This window comes from Mobula hypostoma, chromosome 12, assembly GCF_963921235.1.
Source record: "Mobula hypostoma chromosome 12, sMobHyp1.1, whole genome shotgun sequence".
NCBI classification, from domain to species: Eukaryota; Metazoa; Chordata; class Chondrichthyes; order Myliobatiformes; family Myliobatidae; genus Mobula; species Mobula hypostoma.
Window position 1 is genome coordinate 111,846,758 of NC_086108.1, and position 25,355 is coordinate 111,872,112.

General features: G+C 44.8%; 1 protein-coding gene across 4 annotated transcripts in view; it reads left to right on the forward strand.

The window, feature by feature from the left end:
- Positions 1-25,355, forward strand: part of LOC134355273 (di-N-acetylchitobiase-like) — a 55,030-nt gene continuing 29,675 nt past the window's right edge. The window contains exons 1-2 of one of the 4 annotated variants that reach the window (XR_010020006.1): positions 1-291; positions 16,836-16,961. Coding sequence is in view for 1 of the 4 variants with exons in the window: in XM_063065071.1 (XP_062921141.1) it covers positions 151-291 (141 nt within the window). In the remaining 3 variants the exon portion in view is untranslated. Of the gene's footprint in view, positions 292-898; positions 1,003-16,835; positions 16,962-25,355 lie in introns of those variants that run through there. The other 3 variants (XR_010020007.1, XR_010020005.1, XM_063065071.1) reach the window with 3 other exon arrangements.

Below are 25,355 nucleotides of genomic sequence, written 5' to 3' on the forward strand. Positions count from 1 at the left end.
AACTCCTCGAGCTTGCAAATGTCGATGGGCTGAAAAGTATGTTTGACATAACATCTCTGTCGGCATTTTGGATCAAAGTCAAGGCTAAATATCCTGAGATAGCCACGAAAGCACTCAAAACGTTGCTTTCATTCCCAACATTTTTCTGCAATGAATGCAACGGAAACTAAACTGCGGAATAGACTGGACATCAGGAACCCCTTCGAGTATCGCTGTCTCCCGTCACCCCTCGATAGGACCGTCTTGTTGCAGGGAAACAAGCCCAGGGCTCCCACTGATTCAGCGATATTGGTGTGTTGCAATGATTTTATATGTTCATACAAGGAAAATATGTGCTGTGCGTTTAATATCCAAACGTTACTTAAAATGTTATGATACTATTGACTTATAAGTGACCTATATAACCATATAACAATTACAGCACAGAAACAGGCCATCGCGGCCCTTCTAGTCCGTGCCGAACGCTACTCTCACCTAGTCCCACCGACCTGCACTCAGCCCATACCCCTCCATTCCTTTCCTGCCCAGATACCTGTCCAATATTTCTTTAAATGATCATATCGAACCTGCTTCTGCCACTTCTACTGGAAGTTCGTTCAACACTTCACGCTCCCCTGATAATTGACTTACCATTATATCCATGCGAGGAAAAGATGCGCTGTGTGTTTAATATTAAATTCGTTAGATAAACCCGTTTAGAAACAAAATTGAGTGTATTACCCACTAATCACCTATATTCCGGTAGTGATTAACACCCCACCCCCCCCGAACAGAATCGCAAAAAATGATTCGCTTGGTGGGGGAAGGAATCGGCTGGTCACGACACGCATGCGCATTGGTACCCGCGCAAGGCTTAATGGTCATTGTAGTCTTTCTTAAACAACGCATTTGACTGCTACACACATAAAAGTTGCTGGTGAACGAGGCCAGGCAGCATCTCTAAGATGAGGTACAGTCGACGTTTCAGGCCGAGACCCTTCGTCAGGACTAACTGTAGGAAGAGTGAGTAAGGGATTTGAAAGTGAGAGGGAGAGGGGGAGGGGGAGATCCAAAATGATAGGAGAAGACAGGAGAGGGAGGGATGGAGCCAAGAGCTGGACAGGTGATAGGCAAAAGGGGATATATGAGAGGATCATGGGACAGGAGGTCTGGGAAGAAAGACAAGGGGGGGTGACCCAGAGGATGGGCAAGGGGTATATTCAGAGGGACAGAGGGAGAAAAAGGAGAGTGAGAGAAAGAATGTGTATAAAAATAAGTAACAGATGGGGTACGAGGGGGAGGTGGGGCATTAGCGGAAGTTAGACAAGTCGATTTTCATGGCAACACACATCAAAGTTGCTGGTGAACGCAGCAGGCCAAGCAGCATCTATAGGAAGAGGCGCAGTCGACGTTTCAGGCCAAGACCCTTCGTCAGGACTAACTGAAGGAAGACTCCTTCAGTTAGTCCTGACGAAGGGTCTCGGCCTGAAACGTCGACTGCGCCTCTTCCTATAGATGCTGCTTGGCCTGCTGCGTTCACCAGCAACTTTGATGTGTGTTGCTTGAATTTCCAGCATCTGCAGAATTCCTGTTGTTTTCGATTTTCATGGCATCAGGTTGGAGGCTACCCAGACGGAATATAAGGTGTTGTTTCTCCAACCTGAGTGTGGCTTCATCTTTACAGTAGAGGAGGCCATGGATAGACATGTCATAATGGGAATGGAATGTGGAATTAAAATGTGTGGCCACTGGGAGATCCTGCTTTCTCTGGCGGACAGAGCGTAGATGTTTAGCAAAGCGGTCTCCCAGTCTGCGTCGGGTCTCCCCAATATATAGAAGGCCACATCGGGAGCACCGGACGCAGTATATCACCCCAGCCGACTCACAGGTGAAGTGTTGCCTCACCTGGAAGGACTGTTTGGGGCCCTGAATGGTGGTAAGGGAGGAAGTGTAAGGGCATGTGTAGCACTTGTTCCGCTTACACGGATAAGTGCCAGGAGGGAGATCAGTGGGGAAGGATGGGGGGGATGAATGGACAAGGGAGTTGCGTAGGGAGCGATCCCTGCGGAATGCAGAGAGAGGCGGGGAGGGAACGATGTGCTTAGTGGTGGGATCCCGTTGGAGGTGGCGGAAGTTATGGAGAATAATATGTTGGACCCGGAGGCTGGTGGGGTGGTAGGTGAGGACCAGGGGAACCCTATTCCTTGTGGGGTGGTGGGAGGATGGAGTGAGAGCAGATGTACGTGAAATGGGGGAGATGCGTTTGGGAGCAGAGTTGATAGTGGAGGAAGGGAAGCCTCTTTCTTTAAAAAAGGAAGACATCTCCCTCGTCCTGGAATGAAAAGCCTCATCCTGAGAGCAGATGCGGCGGAGACGGAGGAATTGCGAGAAGGGAATGGCGTTTTTGCAAGAGACAGGGTGAGAAGAGGAATAGTCCAGATAGCTGTGAGACTGCTACTCTTGTTCGTTGGCACCCCTACCCCCCCCCACCCTCCACCGGTCGGCGGACCGCAGTGCAAAAAAGGTTGGGGACCCCTGAACCAATGAGTCTGTCTTTGGACTGCAGGAGGAAACCAGAGCACCTGGAGGAAACCCCCCGAGCGGTAACAGCGTTGCACTAACTGCTACGCTACTGCTGCACCCTTTGTTTGTTAATACAGTTCATTTTTGAGAATGTGACTAAACACGTTGATGAAGGTAGAGCAGTAGATGTAGTGCATATGGATTTCCAGGCATTTGACAAGGTACCCCATGCAAGGCTTACTGAGAAAGTAAGGAGGCATGGGATCCAAGGGGACATTGCTTTGTGGATCCAGAACTGGCTTACCCACAGAGGCAAAGACTGGTTGTAGACAGGTCATATTCTGCATGGAGGTGGGTGACCAGTGGTGTGCCTCAGGGATCTGTTCTGGGACCCGTACTCTTTGTGATTTTTATAAATGACCTGGATGAGGGAGTGGAGGGGTGGGTTAGTAAGTTTGCTGATGATGCAAAGGTTGGGGATGTTGTGGATAGTGTGGAGTGCCGACGGAAGTTACAGCGGGACATTGATAGGATGCAAAACTGGGCTGAGAAGTGGCAGATAGAGTTCAGCCCAGGTAAGTGTGAGGTGGTTCATTTTGGTAGGTCAAATATAATGGCGGGATATAGTATTAATGGTAAGACTCTTGGCAGTGTGGAGGATCAGAGTGATCTTGGGATCCGAGTCCATAAGACACTCAAAGCTGCTGCGCGGGTTGACTCTGTGGTTAAGAAGGCATATGGTGCATGGCCTTCATCAACTGTGGGATTCAGTTGAGGAGCTGAGAGTTAATATTGCAGCTCAATAGGACCCTGGTCAGACCCCACTTGGAGTACTGTGCTGAGTTCTGGTCGCCTCACTACAGGAAGGATGTGGAAACTATAGAAAGGGTGCAGAGGAGATTTACAAGGATGTTACCTGGATTGGGGAGCATGCCTTATGAAAACAGGTTGAGTGAACTCGGCCTTTTCTCCTTGGAGCGACGGAGAATGAGAGGTGACCTGATAGAGGTGCATAAGATGATGAGAGGCATTGATCGTGTGGATAGGCAGAGGCTTTTTCCCAGGGCTGAAATGGCTACTATGAGAGGCACAGCTTTAAGGTGCTTGGAAGTAGGTACAGAGAGGATGAGATGAACTTTTACGCAGAGAGTGGTGAATGTGTGGAATGGGCTGCCGGTGACGGTGGTGGAGGCGGATATGATAGGGTCTTTTCAGAGTAATAAAGGCATCTGTTAGTCTTGCGAGACCATGGATCTGCGCCTGATTGACACTTTATCCTTGTACTGTTCCTTGATACTGCTTTTTTTTCTATACAAGATATCTTTATTTCAAATTCAATGTTATATATACAAAACAGTGACTAACACAATTACTTCACTCTAAATAGACAATATCCGTTAAACCAAAATGTTTCCATCTCTGTCAGTGATGGCATTTACACCCCGCGGAGCCCAATGGTCCCGGAACGCCTCTAAGGTCACCGTGGACTGCAAACATACCCCCTAAACATTGCCAGGCAGATCCTCCCGCCACCCATTTCCAAGACCCATGGACGGCTGTTTTCGCCAGCCCCAGGAGCAAGTTGACAAGGACATCCTCATCCCTCCATGCCACAATAGATCAAAGGCAGACACAATCTCAATGGCTCTCCACACGGCTTTAGACCACCTAGACACCACAAACACCTACGTCAGGATGCTGTTCATCGACTATAGCTCAGCATTTAATACCATAAGTCCCACAATCCTGATTGAGAAGTTGCAAAACCTGGGACTCTGTACCTCCCTCTGCAATTGGATCCTCGAATTCCTAACCAGAAGACCACAGTCTGTGAGGCTTGGTGATAACATATCCTCCTCACTGACGATCAACACTGGTGCACCTCAGGGGTGTGTGCTTAGCCTACTGCTCTACTCTCTCTATACCCATGACTGTGTGGCTAGGCATAGCTCAAATACCATCCATAAATTTGCTGACGATACAAACATTGTTGGTAGAATCTCAGGTGGTGACGAGAGGGTGTACAGGAGTGAGATATGCCAACTAGTGGAGTGGTGTCGCAGCAACAACCTGGCACTCAACGTCAGTAAGACAAAAGAGCTGATTGTGGATTTCAGGGAGGGTAAGACGAAGTAACACATACCAATCCTCATAGAGGGATCAGAAGTGGAGAGAATGAGTAGGTTCAAGTTCCAGGGTGTCAGGATCTCTGAGGATCTAACCTGGTCCGAACATACCAATGTACTCATAAGGAAGGCAAGACAGCAGCTGTACTTTTTAAGGATTTGAAGAGATTTGGCATGTCAACAAATACACTCAAAAACTTCTATAGCTGTACTGTGGAGAGCATTCTGACAGGCTGCATCACTGTCTGGTATGGAGGGGCTACTGGCAGGACCAAAAGAAGCTGCAGAAGGTTGTAAATCTAGTCAGCTCCATCTTGGGCACTAGCCTACAAAGTACCCAGGACATCTTTAGGGAGTGGTGTCTCAGAAAGGCAGCGTCCATTATAGAAACATAGAAACATAGAAAATAGGTGCAGGAGTAGGCCATTCGGCCCTTCGAGCCTGCACCGCCATTTATTATGATCATGGCTGATCATCCAACTCAGAACCCAGCCTTCCCTCCATACCCCCTGACCCCTGTAGCCACAAGGGCCATATCTAACTTCCTTTTAAACATAGCTAATGAACTGGCCTCAACAGTTTGCTGTGGCAGAGAATTCCACAGATTCACCACTCTCTGTGTGAAGAAGTTTTTCCTAACCTCGGTCCTAAAAGGCTTCCCCTCTATCCTCAAACTGTGACCCCTCGTTCTAGACCTCCCCAACATCGGGAACAATCTTCCTGCATCTAGCCTGTCCAATCCCTTTAGGATCTTATACGTTTCAATCAGATCCCCCCTCAATCTTCTAAATTCCAACGAGTACAAGCCCAGTTCATCCAGTCTTTCTTCATATGAAAGACCTGCCATCCCAGGAATCAATCTGGTGAACCTTCTTTGTACTCCCTCTATGGCAAAGATGTCTTTCCTCAGATTAGGGGACCAAAACTGCACACAATACTCCAGGTGTGGTCTCACCAAGGCCTTGTACAACTGCAGTAGTACCTCCCTGCTCCTGTACTCGAATCCTCTCGCTATAAATGCCAGCATACCGTTCGCCTTTTTCACCGCCTGCTGTACCTGCATGCCCACTTTCAATGACTGGTGTATAATGACACCCAGGTCTCGTTGCACCTCCCCTTTTCCTAATCGGCCACCATTCAGATAATAATCTGTTTTCCTATTTTTGCCACCAAAGTGGATAACTTCACATTTATCCACATTAAATTGCATCTGCCATGAGTTTGCCCACTCACCTAACCTATCCAAAACCTACGAAAAACATCAGTGTGTGATAAAAGGCAGCGCGCGCCCCGAGCAGCTGCTCTCCCCCGGATTCAGAACTGCATTCTAGCTGGCATTGCGTAAACACGTGCCTGTGAGCAGCCGTTTGCAAGATGAGTTCTAAGGTATCGGAAAAGCCTAAAAGAGCTCATAAGGGTGTTACACTTAGCGTAAAACTAGACATAATTAAGCGTTTCGATCGTGGTGAACGAAATAAGGACAAGGTGAGTTTGGCTTGTGGAAGTTGACGAAGATGATGTTGAAGAGGTTTTGGCATCCCATGACCAAAAACTGATAGATGAAGAGCTGATGCAATTGGAAGAGGAAGGGATAACAATCGAAACCGAATGCAGTAGCGAATGGACCAAAAGTGAAGTCGTCCAGGATCTGAACGTGAAGCAACTGCGTGAGATTTTCGCTGCAATGATAAAGTACGACTTTAATTTTGAAAGGATACGTAGGTTTAGGACAAATTTGCAAGATGGTTTGAGTGCTTACAAAGACTGTATGATAGAAAAATGCGCGAGGCGAAGCAGTCAAGCATACTGTTGTTTTTCAAGCCTTCCACATCAGACACAGCAGACAATGAACCTCGACCTTCGACATTAAGGCAGGAAGACATAGAAGAAGATGACTTGCCTGCCCTGATGGAAATAGACGATGATAAGATGACACCTCAGTGTCCCACCACCCCAACCCCCGGGCTGCAGACCGATACATTGCCGTGGAGAATGCTGCGGTAGATGGGTCGCGAAGAATGCTGCGGTGGCCGGGTCGCGAAGAATGCAGCGGTGGCCGGGTCGCGAAGAATGCAGCGGTAGCGGGGTCGCGAAGAATGCAGCGGTAGCCGGGTCGCGAAGAATGCTGCGGTAGCCGGGTCGCGAAGAATGCTGCGGTAGGCGGGTCACAAAGAATGCAGCGGTAGCCGGGTCGCGAAGAATGCAGCGGTAGCCGGGTCGCGAAGAATGCAGCGGTAGCCGGGATGCACTCAGCACATCTTTAAGAAAAAAGCCGAAATCAACAAGCTAATTAATTAGGTGCCGCCCGGCACGTAAATGTCGGCCCAGATCAGAGGCAATTGCTGATTGCGTCGCCTCTGATCTGGGCCGACATTTACGTGCTGGGCGGCATGTAATTAACTAGTTTGTTTATTTCGGCTTTTTTCTTGAAGATCTGCTGGGTGCGTCCCAGCCACCGCTGTACCGCTGCATTCTTCACGGATCGGTATGGGTTCGCTGTCCGGAGGGTGGGGACCACTGCACCGCCCCAACCTCCGACGACTCTGCTTAACACACCATTATCAGTGTGATCTGCGCTGTCGTCCTTATTCCTTTAAGTGATACTACATTGTACATACATTATTTCTGCTTTATATAGGCTGTGTATTTTTATGTGTTATTTGGTATGATTTGGCAGCTTCATAGGTTAAAGGTTACGGGAGAGTGTTTCTGCCGAAAGCGCTTGCGTGAGATTTTCGCTACGGAGAACAGTGCGGCAATGATTGTAGAGAAGTATTTCTACTTTATATAGGCTGCATATTTATCATATCATTCCTGCTTTTACTGTATATTACTGTTATTTTAGGTTTTATGTGTTATTTAGCATGATTTGGTAGGTTTTTTTTGGGTCTGCGAATGCTCACAAATTTTTCCCATATATATAAATGGTAATTGCTTCTTCGCTTTACGACATTCCGGCTTATGAACTGTTTCATAGGAACGCTGTACCTTCGGATGGTGGGGGAAACAGTATTTCTGTTTTTGCACATTTTTAAAAATCTATTCAATACACGTAACAGAATTACTTGTTTATTTATTATTATTTTTTTTCTCTCTCTGCTAGATTATGTATTGCATTGAACTGCTGCTGTTAAGTTAACAAATTTCACGTCACGTGCTGGTGATAGTAAACCTGATTCTGATTCTGATCCTAGATGGGCACATGAATGTGAGGAAAATGGAAGGATATGGACATTGTGTAGGCAAAGAGAATTAGTTAGGTTGTCCATTTGATTACTAAATTGGATCAGTACAATATTCTGGGCAAAGGGCCTGTTCTTCTACCGCACCGTTCTATGTTCTACTGTCTGTAAGGAGTTTGTGTATTCTCTCCGTGACCACAAAGGTTTTATTTAGGTGCTCCAGTTTCTTCCCACAATCTAAAGATGTATGGTTAGAGTTAGTGAGTTGGGTCATGCCACGTTGGTGCCAGAATCATGGTGACGCTTGTCGGCTGCCCCCAGCACATCCTCAGACTGTGTTGGTCATTGACACAATGAGACATTTTCAATGTTTTGATATTCAGTACTTGTGGCAAATAAAGCAATTCTCTGTCTTTATCTTTTTACTATCTAGTATAACACCCTGAGTTCCAAATTATAACATTTGCACACTAAAACTTTTTATTTGGGCCCTTTTTAAAGGTGTTTAGAAAATCCCACGCCCCACACGTAATCATTCTATTCAGCAAACACAATAACCCTTTGCAAGATCTGTGTGGAGTTTGTCATTTTATTGCTAATAGTTTCTATGTGCTGTTGTTTTATTCTTGCAGCAACTATAATGGTGGGGCGGGAGGGTAAGGCAATAATCTGAGATTTTAAACAAACTTCTTGTCCCTGTCTTCACAGTAGCAGACACAAAGTAAACAGTCCAATTACACGAGATCAAATTTTAGGGAAATGCTAATATTAAATAGAAACATTGCAGAAAGTAATGAGACCAGAAGTAGACAAATCCTCTGAAAGTGATGATCACAACACATGAGTCTGGATGAATGACTGCAGAAACCCCCTCTCCCCTCTCCCCTTATGTAGCAATGAATTCCACAGATACACTGCCAGAGGGATAAAGAAATTCCTCTTCATCTCTGTACTAAAGAGATGTCCTTCTATTCTAAGGCTGTGCTTTCTGGGCCTAGACTCCACTTTAGGAAACATCCTCTCCACGTCCACACTATCTAGATCTTTCAATATTTGATAGGTTTCAATAAGATACATCCTTGTTCTACTAAAGTCCAGAAAGTATCGGACCACTGGAAAACGATGTTGGAGAGGTAGTAATGGGGGGACAATGAAATAGTGGATGAACTGAATAAGTATTTTGCGGCAGTCTTCACTGTGGAAGGCACGAGCAGTATGGTGGAAGTTCCAGATATCAGGGTGCATGAAGTGTGTGAAGTTACCATAACTTGAGAGAAGCTTCTTGGGAAACTGAAAGATCTGAAGGTAGATAAGTCACCTGGACCAGAAGCTGTACACCCCAGGGTTATGAAAAATACAGCTGAAGGGATCGTGGAGGCATTAGTATTGATTTTTCAAGAACCACTAGAGTTTGAAATGGTTCTGGGAAAACTGGAAAATTGTAAATGTCACTCCACTCTTCAAGAAGGGAGAGAGGCAGAAGAAAGGAAACTATAGGCCAGATAGACTGACCTCAGTGGTTGGGATGATGATGGAGTTGATTATTAAGAATGAGGTCTCAGGGTACTTGGAGGCACGTGATAAAATAGGCCACAGTCAGCATGGTTTCCTCAAGGGAAACTCGTACTTGACAAGAAATAAAAAGCAGGATAGAAAAAGGAGAATCAATTGATGTGTGTACTTAGATTTTCTGAAGGTCTTTGACAAGGTGCCATACATGAGTCTGCTATCTATGAGCCGATGGTATTACCGGGAATATTCTAGCATGGGTAAAGCAGTGGCTGATTGACATCAGACAAAGAGTGGGAATGAAGGGACCCTTTTCTGGCTGACTGCTTTACAGGGGTCTGCGTTGGGACTGATTCTTTTTTACATTATATATCAATGATTTGGATGATGGAATTGATGGCTTTGTTGCAAAGTTTGCAAATGATATGAAGACTATGTTAAGGGGCAGGTAGTTTTGAGGAAGTAGAGAGGCTACAGAAGGACTTAGGTGGATTAGGAGAATGGGCAACAAAATGGCAGATGGAATACAGTGTTGTGAAGTGTATGGTCATACTCTCGGGTAGAAAAAATGGAAGGGTAGACTATATTTATAATTGGAGAGAAAATACACAAAACAGGCACAAGGGGACTTGGGAGTCCTTATGCAGGATTCCCAAATGGTTAATTTGCAGGTTGAGTCGGTGGTGAGTAAGGCAAATGCAATGTTAGCATTCATTTCAAGAGGACTAGAACATAAAAGCAAGGATGTAATGTTGAGACTTTATAAACCACTACTGATGCCTCACATGGAGTATTGTGAACAGTTTGGGGCTCCTTTGAAAGGATGTGCTGAAACTGGAGAGGGTTCAAAGGAGGTTCACAAAAATGATTCCAGGATTGAAAGGCTTGTCACGTGAAGAGAATTTGATGGCTCTGGGCCTGTATTCACTGGGATTCAGAAGAATAAGGGGTGAACTCATTGAAACCTATCAAATGGTGAAAGGCCTTGACAGAGTGGATGTGGAGAGGATGTTTCCTCTGGTGGGAGAGAGATCAAAGGACACAGCCTCAGAATAGAGTGGTGTCCTTTTAGAATGGAGATGAGGAGGAATTTCTTCAGCCAGAGAGTGACGAATCTATGGAATTCATTGCCGACTTTCAAGGAAAATTAAAACAACTTCAAGTTGTGGATAGTAACAAAAGTAATTCAAATCGAAAACAGGAAATTAGGAAATTGCAAAGTGAAATTGACGATATTTATACGTTGGAAACTCAAAGAAATTTTCTTTACCTGAGACAAAAGAATTATGAAGTAGGAGGTAAATCAGCTAGATTATTAGCATATAAATTACGAAAACAACAAGCAGACAATACAATTCATAAAATAAAGAATCCAAAGACAAAGCTTGTGGAGAGTACAATAGGGAAAATTCAAGAGAGTTTTGAAACATATTATCGAGAGCTGGAACCCCGGGCTCCCAATGAGCCCTATATAGACAGTGTATTGAATTTTTTAGATCTACCTAAATTTACAGATTTACAAAATGAAAGTTTATTAGAACCAGTAACTGTCAAAGAACTGAACGTGGCCATCTCCAGGTTAAAGGCTGGAAAGTCCCCGGGTTCTGATGGGTTTACCTCAGAGTGGTACAAGTCCCTGAAGACACAGTTAGCCCCATTACTACTTAACACCTTTAATTGGATCTTGCAGAGAGGAGAAACTCCACCTTCCTGGAGAGAAGCGATTATTTCAGTTATTCCTAAAGAGGGTAAAGATAAACTAGAAAGTGGCAATTATCGGCCAATTAGTGTTCTTAATTTAGATTACAAACTATTTACATCTATATTAGCGCGCAGATTGGAAAAGCTTTTACCTGGCCTAATCCACTTAGACCAGACTGGATTTATTCAACAAAGACAAACACAGGACAACATAAGGAGAACTCTGCACATATTAGAACAGGAATTCATTGCCACAGGCAGCTATGGAGGTCTTGTCCTTTTGTATATTTAAGGCAGCGGTTGATAGGCTCTGGGTTGGTCAGAGCATGAAGGGATACGGGTAGAAGGCAGGAGACTGGGGCTGAGAGGAAAATTGGATCAACTGTGATGAAATGGTGGAGCAGACTCGATGGGCTGAATGGCCTAATTCTGCTCCTATGTCTTATAGTTATATGGTCTAAGTACAAATTTAGAGCCAACAAACATTCCTCATACATTACCCCTTTCATTTCCAGAATCATTCTCATGAACCTCCTCTGGACTCTCTCCAATGCCTGCACATCTTTTCTTAGATAAGGAACACAAAACTGCTCACAATACTCCAAGTGCTGTCTGGCCAATGTCTTATAAAGACGTAGTATTCCAGTCCTCTTAAAATGAATACTAGCATTGCATTTGTCTTCCTCACCATCGACTTAACCTACAAACTAACCTTTAGGGAATCCTGCATGGGGACTCCTAAATCCCTTTGCACCACTGATTTCTGAATTTTCTCCCAATTTAGAAAAAGTCTATGCCTTCAATCTTTCTACCATACACTTTTATCTGCCACTTCCTTGCCATTCTCCTAATCTGACTAAGTCCTTCTGCAGACTCACTGCCCCCTACGTATCTTCGTATCATCTGTAAACCTGCCCACAAAGCTATCAATTCTAAGTCATTGACACATCACGTTAAGTCGTGTTTCCAATACCGACTCCTGCAGAACACCACTAGTCAAGAGCAGCCAACTAGAATAGAACCCATTTATTTCCACGCTTTGGCTCCTGCCAATCAGCGAATCTTCTATACACACTCGTATATTTCCCATATCATGGGCCCTTATCTTGTTAAGCAGCCTCGAGTGTGGCACCTTGTCAAAGATCTTCTGAAAATCCAAGTACACACACCATCCACTGGCTCTCCTTTGACTATCCTAATTGTTATTTCCCAAATAAGAGAATCTCTTAAAGAAGGCAATAAAAACATTGCAATCCCATGGTTGCTTCTCAAAATAGGGTATTGTTGTTTGGGGATAAGATGTTAATAAAGATAGAGGATGGATTGAAGGACAAAAGAGTCGGAAGAAATGGAAAATTTTGTCAAATCGAGAGAGCATATGTATTTCAGTTCTCATCTCCAACTCAAGGCAATCCCTCTGTCTACACTTGATTATACACGATACTTCTGATTAAAATACCTGCTGGATTCCACACTTGGTTCATTCACTGCCAAATACTCGGCCCTTCTCCTGCACCCAATTACCACCAAACAGATCGGATGATTTGTGCTTTGCGGAGTTGTTTACACAGAATTTATTCAGTCTGGGAAACTGGAGTATTTGTATTGTAGGTGGAATGCTCTAATGCCCAGGTCCCCAATGTGTTCTGTAGATCATCTTACCAAGTAGACAAAATATGGGGCTTTCCAATCATCGTCCCAGAACCTGCCAGTGAGTGATCTCGGCAGATGCTGCATGATGTGTTTGTATGGGATCCGTCTTGCTGCAGTATAACGACACGGGACAGATCGAGAAGTCACTTCCAGTTCACAGTCACCCACCTGAGAAATATATAAAAAAACAAGAAATTGTGTGTCTGAATTCAGTGGTCAGCATAGACAGTTTGGTCTGAAGAGCCTGTTTGTCTGAACAATGGGAACCATATTCTGTCCAACAGACTGCCTCATTCCATAGGATTTCTCCTGGTCCAGTACACAAGTGCCGTTACAAAAAAAGCACAGTAGTGCCCTGACTTTCTTAGAAGTTTACAAAGATTGGTTACGTAATGGAGAGTATATTGACTGGTTGCATCACAGGCTGGTATGGAAACACCAACGCCCTCACATGGAAAATCGTACAAAAGTAGTGATTACAGCCCAGTCCATCACAGGTAAAGCCCTCCCCAGCACTGAGCACACTTACATGGGACATTGTGAAGTAAAGCAGCATCCGTCATCAGGGATCCCCAACATCCAGGTCACACTCCCTTCTCACTACTGCCATCAGGAAGGAGTCTCATGTCCCACACCACCAGGTTCAGGAACAGTTATCACCCCTCAACCATCAGGCTCCTGAACCAGAGGGGATAACTTCACTCAAATTCACTCTCCCCATCACTGAATTGTTCCCACAACCTATGGACTCACTTTCAAGGACTCTTCATCTCATGTTCTTGATATTTAAGACTATAAGACCATAAGATATAGGAGTAGAAGTGGGCCATTTGGCTCATCGAGTCTGCTCCGCCATTCAATCATGGGCTGATCCAATTCTTCCAGTCATCCCCACTCCCCTGCCTTCTCCCCATACCCTTTGATGCCCTGGCTAATCAAGAACCTATCTATCTCTGCCTTAAATACACCCAATGACTGCTCCACAGCTACTCGTGACAACAAATTCCACAGATTTACCACCCTCTGACTAAAGTAATTTAGAAACACAGAAAACATACAGCACAATACAGGCCCTTCGGCCCACAAAGCTGTGCTAAACATGTCCCTACCTTAGAACTACCTGGGCTTTACCCATGGCCCTCTACTTTTCTAAGCTCCATGTAGCCATCAAGGAGTCTCTTAAAAGACCCTATCGTTTCTGACGCCACCACCATCTGCAGCCCATTCCACGCACTCACCACTCTCTGCATAAAAAACTTACCCCTGACATCTCCTCTGTACCTACTTCCAAGCTTCTTAAGACTATGCCCTCTCGTGTTAGCCATTTCAGCCCTGGGGAAAAGCCTCTGACTATCCACACAATCAATCCCTCTCATTATCTTGAATGCCTCTATCAGGTCACCTCTCATCCTCCGTCACTCCAAGGAAAAAGGCCGAGTTCACTCAACCTATTCTCATAAGGCACGCTCCCCAATCCAGCCAACATCCTCGTAAATCTCCTCTGCCCCTTTTCTATGGTTTCCGCATCCTTCCTATAGTGAGGCGACCAGAATTGAGCACAGCGCTCCAAGTGTGTCTGACCAGGGTCCTATATAGCTGCAACTTCTTCGCATTTCTGTTCTAAATGGATGTCCTTCAATTCTGAAGTTGTGCCCTCTTGTCCTAGACTCACTGACCACTGACAGCATTGGATGATTCAGTGAGGGTTGTGCTGTTGGGAATTGATCAAAAGTTAAGAGTAAAGGTGAAGAAAGCTGAGGTGCAGAGGATAATAGCCCAGCATTATATATATAAGGGAACGTTTGACGAGGAGTCGTTAGAGTTACTTGCTGAAGGTAAGGTACTTACTGAGCCTGTGATTCAGTTGCGATTGAAATTGAAATTAAAACAGCTCGAGGCTGATGAAGCAGAAAGGCAGAGGATCGATGAGGCTACAGAAGCAGAAAGACAGAGATAGTTTAAAAGGGAGATGTGGCAGCTGTAATGTGTGTGACTGTATGCACTGTGTGTGACTGTATGCTCTGTGTTTAGATTCCTAGCCGCAGAGGAACAATGCTTCATTTAGCTATATACGTGTGTATGGTTGAATGATGGTAAACCTGAACTTGAATATCAGCATCTTACCCTGGGAAAGCGCTTGCAGGTGTAGTCGTAACCGTACCAAGCAATGCCCATCACCAGCTTTCTGGAGTCAATGCCCAGTCTGATATAATCTGACATTCCTGAAAGGACAAATTGAATAAGGAAATTGTAGGCCACTTATCCTGTCTTCAGTCATTGAGCAGATGTTGGAATCAATTATTAAGGATGGGGTTTCAGGGTACTTGGAGGCACATGATAAAACAGGCCAAAGTCAACATGGCTTCCTTAAGATTGCCTGACAAATCTGTTGGAATTCTTTGAGGAGGTAGCAGGCAGGATAGGCAAAGGAGAGTCAGTGAATGTTGTTTACTTGGATTTTCAGAAAGCCTTTGTCAAGGTGCCACACATGAAGCTGATTAAAAAGATAGCCAGTGGTATTACAGATAAGACACTAGCACGGAGAGAACCAACACAAGAAAATCTGTTGATGCTGCCAGTCCAAAGCAACACACACAAAATTCTGGAGGAACTGAACAGGGCATGCAGTGTCTATGGAAAAGAGTAAACAGTCGAAATATTGGGCTGAGACCCTTCATCAGGATTGGAAAGGAAGGGAAGAAGTCAGAACAAAATGTAGGGTTGTGGAAGGAGTACAAGATGGCAGGTGATAGGTGAAAGCTGGAGATGGGGAGGAGATGAAGTAAGGAGGTAGGAAGTTGATTGGTGAAAGAGATAAAGGGCTGGAGAAGAGAATGGCACCTTTGCTCTGTCCACCACACAAAGCTGCCTGGTCTGCTGAGTTCCTCCAGAATTTTGTGTCTGGAGCATGGAATGAAGATGGCTGATTGGCAGGAGGCGAAGAATGTGAATAAAGGGGCCTTTTCTGGTTGGCTAGTGGTGCTCCACAGGGGTTAGTGATGGGACCACACACAACATGCTGAGTAACTCTGCAGGCCAGGCAGCATCTATGGAAAAAAAGTACAGTTGATGTTTTGCGCCACTGTCATTTCTCTCAACTGTGTCTGTCAACTACGTGGATGATGGAATCGGTGGCTTTGTGGCCAAGCTGGTGTTTGATACAAAGATAGGTGGAGGGGCAGGTAGTGTTGAGAAAGTGGGAGACAAAGAAGCGTCAGATGGAATACAGTGTCTGGTCATGCAACTTGGTAGAAAAATAAAGTCATAGACTATATTCTAAATGGGGAGAACATTCAAACAATCAGAGGTGCAAAGCATCTTAGAATTCCCTGAAGGTTAACTTGCAGATTGAGTAAATGGTAAGGAAGGCAAATACAATGTTAGCATTCATTTGGAGAAAACTAGACTATGAAAGCAAGGATGTAGTGCTGAGGCTTAAGGCATTGGTCAGTCCTTATTCGGAGTATTGAGAACAGTTTTGGACCCCTTATCTAAGAAAAGATGTGCTGGCATTGGAGAGGAGGTACATGAGAATGATTCTGGAATGACAGGGTTAGCGTATAAGAGCACTTGATGGCTCTGGGCCTGTACATTCTTGAGTTTAGAAGGAAAGATCTGAAGGAAATCTATCAAATATTGAAAGGCCTTGATAGAGCTGAAGTGGAGAGGACGTTTACTACAGTGTGGATTAGAGGACACAGCCTCAGAATAGAGGGACGTTCATTTGGAACAGAGATGAAGAAGAATTTCTTTATCCAGAGGGTAGGGAATCCATGGAATTTATTACCAAGTCATTAGGTATATTAAAAATGGAGGTTGATAGGTTCTTGAATAGTCAGGGTGTTAAAAGTTACAGGGAGAAGGCAGGAGATTGGGGTTGAGAGGGAAAGTAAATCAGCCATGATGGAATGGTGCAGCCGATTCAATTTGCCAAATGGCCTAATTCTGCTCCTATGTCTCATGGTCTTATCTCAGTCAGCTTTGTGAGAGGGTGAGGCTGAGGGTCTCATTGAACCTACCTGACAAAACCCAGTGATAGGGAGCACTTGACCTTGCCACACAACCATCCCGCAGGTCATTTGGAATGTCATAGGATGCCACAAATAAAATGTCACAGGCTCGTGAAATTGCTAAGAAGTCATAACATTGTTCGTTCTTGCAGTGTGGAGACCAAGATATGTGAAAGGAGATCTGAGGGCCAAAGAACAACAAGAAATCAGTCTCATATTATTATTTGCACTGGGAATAATTCAAGACTCAAGATGCAGGATTTAAATATATTTGTTATGTGAGTATCAAAACATATATATGTGTGTGTTATGACTTCTAGAGTGAAATATGTCATTTGTGTTAACAACCGATAGTTATATATTACAAAAATGAAGTCTTTTTTGCTTGTGAGGTGTTTTGTGCCCCTTATCTGGCATTGAAAAAGGTCCAGAGGAGGTTCACGAGAATGATTCTGGGAAGGGAAGGGTTAATGTGTGAGGAGCATTTGAGGGCTCTGGGCCTTTACTCACTGGAGTTCCGAAGAATTAGGGGAGGACCTCAATGAAACTTATGAAGATTGAAAGATCTAGATAGAGTGGACTTGGAGAGGCTGTTCCTATAGTTGAGGAGTCTTGGACCAGAGGGCACAGCCTCAGAACAGAGGGACATCCATTTAGAACAGAGATGAGGAGGAATTTCTTTAGCCAGAGGGTGGTGAATCTGTGGAATTAATTGCCACAGATGGAGCTGTGGAGGCCAAGTCATTTATAGGCATTTATAGCAAGAGGATTCGAGTACAGGAGCAGGGAGGTACTACTGCAGTTGTACAAGGCCTTGGTGAGACCACACCTGGAGTATTGTGTGCAGTTTTGGTCCCCTAATCTGAGGAAAGACATCCTTGCCATAGAGGGAGTACAAAGAAGGTTCACCAGATTGATTCCAGGGATGGCAGGACTTTCATATGAAGAAAGACTGGATGAACTGGGCTTGTACTCGTTGGAATTTAGAAGATTGAGGGGGGATCTGATTGAAACATATAAAATCCTAAAGGGATTGGACAGGCTAGATGCAGGAAGATTGTTCCCAATGTTGGGGAAGTCCAGAACAAGGGGCCACAGTTTGAGGATAAAGGGGAAGCCTTTTAGGACCGAGATTAGGAAAAACTTCTTCACACAGAGAGTGGTGAATCTGTGGAATTCTCTGCCACAGGAAACAGTTGAGGCCAGTTCATTGGCTATATTTAAGAGGGAGTTAGATATGGCCCTTGTGGCTACGGGGATCAGGGGGTATGGAGGGAAGGCTGGGGCGGGGTTCCAAGTTGGATGATCAGCCATGATCATACTGAATGGCGGTGCAGGCTCGAAGGGCCGAATGGCCTACTCCTGCACCTATTTTCTATGTTTCTAAGTCAATGGGTATATTCGAAGCAGAGGTTGATAGGTTCAGGGTTTGTAAAGTTGTCAAAGGTTAAGGGAAGAAGAAGGGAGAATGGAGTTGAGAGGGATAATAAATCAGACAGATGGAGTTGTAGATTGGGCTCAATGGGAGAAATGGCCTGATTCTACTCCAGTAGTGTTTGCTATGGTCTTGTGGCCTGAGTGTGTTGTGTTGGTGATGGGCGGATAAAATAAGCTGGGGTCAGAAAGAACAGGATGAGGGCAGGGTACTGGAATGTAAGAGGGGCTGTGGGTGGATCAGAGGGGGAGAATGGAACAGAGTAGATGTGGACAGAGGAACTGTTCATGCCACAGGGATGAACTTCAACTTTCAACTTTCCTTTGCTCTATTAATACTTAATAAAACGATTGTGAAGCAACAAGTTTTGTGCCTCATTCCCCACTTCTGAAAGAACTTTGGATTACAGACCCTCTCTACCTCTGATCCTCCGATGATTACTGGCCCACGGGCCTCTGGTTTCCCTCTCCTGAGGTCCACAATCAGTTCATTGGTCTTATTGACATAGATTCAGAGGTTATTGTAATTACACCACTCAGCCAAGTTTTCAATCTCCCTCCTGTATACTGATTCATCCCCATGTTTGATAAGGCCCACAACAGTGGTGTCATCCCCAAACGAGTATATGGTGCTGGAGTTGTATTTAGCCTCACAGTTATTGGTGTTCTGCTAAATTCCCATCATCACCGAACCGATCACTAAACACAACCCATGGAAGGGTCTCAGCCGGAAACATCGACTGTACCTCTTCCTAGAGATGCTGCCTGGCCTGCTGCGTTCACCAGCAACTTTTATGTGTTTTGTTACACATCCCATGGACTTACTTTCAAAGACTCTACAACTCATCACTGATAAAGTGCCAGTTGTGTTTTACTGTACTTTTTAAACTTGAGTTGGATATACACCTTATGCTAACTGCCAATATTCTGGAACATAATTTATTACATGTTAATTTATTTATGCTAATATTACTCTGTGTGTTTGTGAGTTATATGAACTGTGTTGTGCACCTTGGCCCATTGGGTGATATATATGCATATGGATGAGAGACAATAAACTTGAACTTGATTATTTATTTTTATAAAAACAAAGAAACATCAAAAACCTACAACACAATACAGGCCCTAAGGCCCACAATGCTGTGCCAAACATGTACTTACTTTAGAAATTACCTAGGATTACCCATAGCCCTCCATTTTTCTGTGCTCCATGTACCTATCCAGGAGTCTCTTAAAAGACCCTATCGTATCGGCCTCCAGCACCGTCACCGGCAGCCCATTCCACGCACTCACCACTCTCTGCGTAAAAAAACTTACCCCTGACATCTCCTCTGTACCTGCTTCCAAGCCCTTAAAACTGTTCTCTCGTGTTAGCCATTTCAGCCCTGGGAAAAAGCCTCTGACTACCCACACGGTCAATACATCTCATCATCTTATACACCTCTGTCAGGTCACCTCTCATCCTCTGCCGCTCCAAGGAGAAAAGGCCAAATTCCCTCAATCTGTTCTCATAAGGCATGCTCCCCAATCCAGGCAACATCATTGCAAATCTCCTCTGCACCCTTTCTATAGTTTCCACATCCTCCCTGTAGTGAGGTGACCAGAACTGAGCACAGTACCCCAAGTGGGGTGTGACCAGGGTCCTATATAGCTGTAACATTACTTCTCAGCTCTTAAATTCAATTCCAAGGTATGCCTTCTTAACCAGAGAGTCAACTTGCACGGCAGCTTTGAGTGTCCTATGAACTCGGACCCCAAGATCCCTGTGATCCTCCACACTCCCAAGAGTCTTACCATTAATGCTATATTCTGCCATCATATTTGACCAACCAAATTGAACCATCTCAGACTTATCTGGGTTGAACTCCATCTATCACTTCTCAGCCCAGTTTTGCATCCTATCAATGTCCCGCTGTAACCTCTGACAACCCTCCACACTATCCACAACACCCCCAACCTTTGTGTCATCAGCAAATTTACTAACCCATCCTTCCACTTCCTCATCCAGGTCATTTATAAAAATCATGAAGAGTAGGGGTCACAGAACAGATCCCTGAGGCACACCACTGGTCACCGACCTCCATGCAGAATATGACCTGTCCACAACCACTTCTTTGCCTTCTGTGGGCAAGCCAGTTCTGGATCCACAAAGCAATGTCCCCTTGGATCCCATGCATCCTTACTTTCTCAGTAAGCCTTGCATTATTGTTATTATTATTATTCTCTACTTGAATGGCATGTCTTTTTGCAGATTATTGTCAGCTTTTGTGTATCGTTTTTCATTGATACTATTGTATTTCTTTGTTCTACCATGAGTGCCTGCAAGAAAATGAATCTCAGGGTAGTATGGGTGACTTCATGGTGTCTTCGCAGTTAGTGTGATGTATTACAGCCTGGGGCATTAGAATTCAGAGTTCAATCCTTGTGTCCTCTGTAAGGAATCTACATGTCCTACCTGTGGAAAGCATGGATTTTGTGCAGGTGCTCCGATTTCCTCCCAGTGTAAAGACATACTGGTCAGTAGGTTAGTTGTCCCTGTGATTAGGTCTGGATTAAATCAGGGGCTGTTAATGATGCAGCTTAAAGGGCCAGAAGGATTCCGAGCTGCATCTCTACATAATTACATAAAAAGAATAAGGTGACGTGGATGTACTTTGATTACAAATGTACTTTGGACTTTGAACTTAGCTGAGAACATTTGTTTGTGTTTTGTGGAGTGAATTCCTATCATTCTGGGCTAAAAGTCTGAAATTTCTGGCCTTTTATTTTACCTGAGATCCAGGTAGTTCTTCACGGAAGTATGATGAAATTTCTCTAACCGTCTCAGTTACTTTGTGATAAAGATGAGACCCTTTTTCAATTTTCTCCGGGACATTTAAATATATTCCATCCATATATGTCTGTTTTATGAACCTTAGAATGAATTTAATCCAAATGTTTCGAAATCTCTTGTTTGTCAAGTGGTTGACTGATAAGTCACCTGAAGGAGGGCAGAGAGAAACACAGTTTAGAGAGAATTAAAACATAGAATATAAGAACATTATAGCACAGAGCTGACCGTCTCCATATTGTACTGCCCTGGCTTGCATATGGCGTGCGTAAAACAGAAAGGACGTATCACCCATGGTTGACTCTGATCAACAAGGAACCTTCTTGTCCATGAAGTGACACTAGGCTCAGGAGTGTCTGTACACAAGATGACAAACAGGAAAAGATAAAGTCACAAACAACAGGAATTCTGCAGATGCTGGAAATTCAAGCAACACACATCAAAGTTGCTGGTGAACGCAGCAGGTCAGGCAGCATTTCTAGCAAGAGGTACAGTCGACGTTTCAGGCCGAGACCCTTCGTCAGGACTAACTGAAGGAAGAGCTAGTAAGAGATTTGAAAGTGGGAGGGGGAGGGGGAGATCCAAAGTGATAGGAGAAGACAGGAGGGGGAGGGATGGAGTCAAGAGCTGGACAGGTGATTGGCAAAAGATAAAGTCACAGTGGTTGGGGGTGTGGAGGGATGGATACATATTTCACTAAGACCTGGTGGCTGCAGTGGACACAACATGGGAGTGTGTTTAATTCCAGTAAACATTTTAGGAACAGCTTCTTCTCCTCCACCATCAGATTTCTGAATGGACAATGAAGACATGACCACTATTTTCCCCATGTCTTTTTGAACTACTTGTTTAATTCAGTTTGCTTTTTAATTATGTCCTTCTTATTGTAAGTTATAGATTTTATTATTGTGTATTGTAATGTACTGCTGCCACAAAACAACAAATTTCACCACATACGGCAGTGATATTAAACCTGATTCTGATTCTCATTCTAAGGATGTGCTGGGGGCAGCCTGAAGGTGTCACCATGCATCTGGGCACCAACAGAGCACACCACAATGTTCAGCAGGACAACACAGGCAACGACGACAACTTCCACCTGAATCATTTCCACTAACATTGCATTATGTAATTTAGAGTCGATGAGTCATTGATTTACACAGTACGACCCAACTCAACCGTGCTGGCAGAGATGACTATCTATGCCAATCCATCTGTGCAATTGCCACTGCCTATCGCTTCCACCGGCACTGGAGAAGGTCCAGAGGAAGTTTATGACAGATTCCAGGAATGAAAGGGTTAAAATAACAGGAGCATTTGGTTGCTCTGGGCCTGTATTCACAGGAGTTTTGAAGAATGAAGAGGGTGGGATCTCACTGAAACTGAGAAACTAAGATTGAAAGGCTTAGATAGAGTGGCAGTGGAGAGGATGTTTCCTATAATGGGAGTCTCGTACCACAGGGCACAGCCTCAGAATAGAGGAATGTCCATTTAGAACAGAGATGAGATGGAATTTCTTCAGCCAGAGGGTGGTGAATCAATAGAATCCTTTGCCACAGATACTGTAATTGGGTACATTTAAAGTGGGGGCTGATAGGTTCCTGATTAGTCAGGGTGTCAAGAATTACAGGAGACGGCAGGAGAATGGGGTTGAGAGGAACAGTAAATCTGCAGCGATGGAATGGTGTAGCAGAGTCGAGGGGCCGAAAGGCCTGATTCTGCTCCTATGTCTAATGGTTGTGTCTTCCTCACACAACTGAGAGCCTTAAATCTGTGTTTTCTGGTTTTAGGCTTCCTCACTTTGAGAAAAGTACCAATGGCAACCAACCTTAGTTGTTTATTTATTTAAAGATGCCAGTCTTCCGGCTCAGCAACCCACCTAACCTAATCTCGAGACAATTTACCAGTTAACCAACTAACCAGTATGTCTTTGGACTGTGGGAGGAAACTGAGCACCCAGAAAAGACCACGTGGTCATGGGGAGAACTTTGACACTCCTTACATACAAATGAACAGAAACATCCCGAGCTGCCACAGCGGTGTACCAACCACACTACCGTAGTGCCCCTCGTCATCTTATACACCTCGATGACATCACCCGTTAGCCCCAAGGACAAAAGTCCCAGTGCAGATGACGGAAGAATGGAGGCTATGTATGAGGGAAGGGTTAGATTGAATACATGAAATTCCACAAATGCTGGGAGTCCAGAGCAACACACATGACATGCTGAAGGAACTCATCAGGTCTGGCAGCGTCTATGGAAATGAACAAACTATCGATGTCTTGGGCTGAGACCCTTCATCGGGACGAGAAGGAAAGGGGGGGGAAACGGCAGAACAAAATGGTGGGGGGAGGGGGAGGAGTACTAGCTGGAATGTGATAGGTGAAGCAAGGTGGGGAGGAAAGGTAAAGTTCTGGAGAAGAGGGAATCTGATAGGAGAGAATTGGTGACCATAGGAAAAAGGGCAGGAAGAGGGGTCCCAGGGGGTGGTGATGGGCAGATGAGGAGAAGAGGAAAGAGGCCAGAGTGGGGAATAGAAGAAGAGGTAAGGCGAAGGGAAAAACTTACTGGAAGGAACAACTGATGTTCATGCCATCAGGTTGGAGGCTTTGGACAGGGATTCTGAGGTGTGGCCCCGATAACCTGAGAGTGGGCTTATCATGGCAAAAGAGGAGACCATGGACTGAGATGTCAGAACAAGAATGTGATCTTGGCGTAGGCTTTAAGTTTGGCACAACATCATGCACAGAAGGGGCTGTACGGAGGTGGCAGAGGAGTGTTGTGGTTAGCACAATGCATGACTGACCAGCAAACCAGGTACTTGTCCCGCTGCTGCCCGTAAGGAGATTGTACATTCTCCCCGTGTGCGCATGATCAGCTGGTCTGGACGGTAATTCCTGACTGTGATCAGCTGCTGAGGACATTGCTTAAGGACTGTGATCGGATGGTGACCACGTTACTTACTGACTGATCAGATAGTGAGGATGGTCTTACTGACTGCAGTCTATTGCAGACAATCTGTTGCTCGCATCTGAGAAAATTTTCCATGACACAATTATTACTTCACCTAATATTACTGTTACTAGGCTGGCATCTACATGGCTTCAGATCGACAGCGGTAGGATTGAGTATTTGAGCAGTTTTGGACCCGTTACCTAAGAATGGATGTGCTGGCATTGGAGAAGTTCCAGAGGTGGTACCAGAGGGCACAGCCACAGAATACAAGGACACGTCTTTAGAACAGAAGTGAGGAGCAATTTCTTTAATCAGAGGGTGATGAATCTGTGGAATTCAATGCCACGGGTGGCTGTGGTGGTCAAGTCATCAGGTATATTTAAAGCAGAGGTCAATAGGTTCTTGATTAGCCGGGGTATCTAAGGTTACGGGACGATGGCAGGAGAAAGGTGTTGAGAGGGATAGTGAATCAGCCATGATAGAATGGTGGAGCAAACACTATAGGCTAAAAGGCCTAATTCTACTCCTATGTCTTATGGTATTTCCCGAATATATTTCCCCATTATGTGCATTCCAATTCTTGTTGCTGACTCCAAGGGTCTTCCACAGAATGTTAAAGCAGTACAGTAGCATAGTGATCACGGAGCAGACTTGATGGGCTGAATGGCCTAATTCTGCTCCTTTGATCTTATGGTCTTCTGGTCTAATGGACTCCTGTTTTTCACTGCAGCAGCGAAGCAAAACACTTGGATCAGGGTCATTTCCATCCCGTCAGTAACTGATGCTTCGCACCACCGTGAAAGAATAAGATTTACTGCTCCACCCATCTCTACACCCTAACGCTTATTCATCATTTAGACATTTAGATTATGAGCGATAAACGCAACGGGCTTTCCCTGCTGAGCTTGGGAGAGACTAGAACCAGGTGTCATGGGTTAAGGATGAAAGGTGAAAAGTTCAAGGGGAACATGAAGGGAACCTTCTTCACTCAGAGGGTGGTGAGATTGTGGAATAAGCTGCCAGCGCAAGTTGCATGTGAGTGCGATTTCAACGTTTAAGAGAAATTTGGGTAGGTACATGGATAGTAGGGTTATGGAGGGCTATGGTCCAGGTGCAGGTTGATGGAACTAGGCAGTTTGAATGATTTGGCATGGATTAGATGGGCCAAAGGGCCGGATTCTCTGCTGTACTTTTCTATGACTCTTTGAGATAGTCTGTTTGACCCCCTATCAGCCGGCAGGAGGTACCACAGTATGATGATAAGGTCTGTTAGAATGGGACACAGCATTTTCCCTGCCCCTTCCCCCTCCGGGCCACGAGACTACTGAACTCCCCGCCACCACCCAGGTCTCATCACGTATGAAGCAACAGTAGCCTTATACTGTTTACTTTTTAACTTGTGTCATAAATACACCTTTTTGCTTGTGGTAATATTACTTTATGTGTTATGT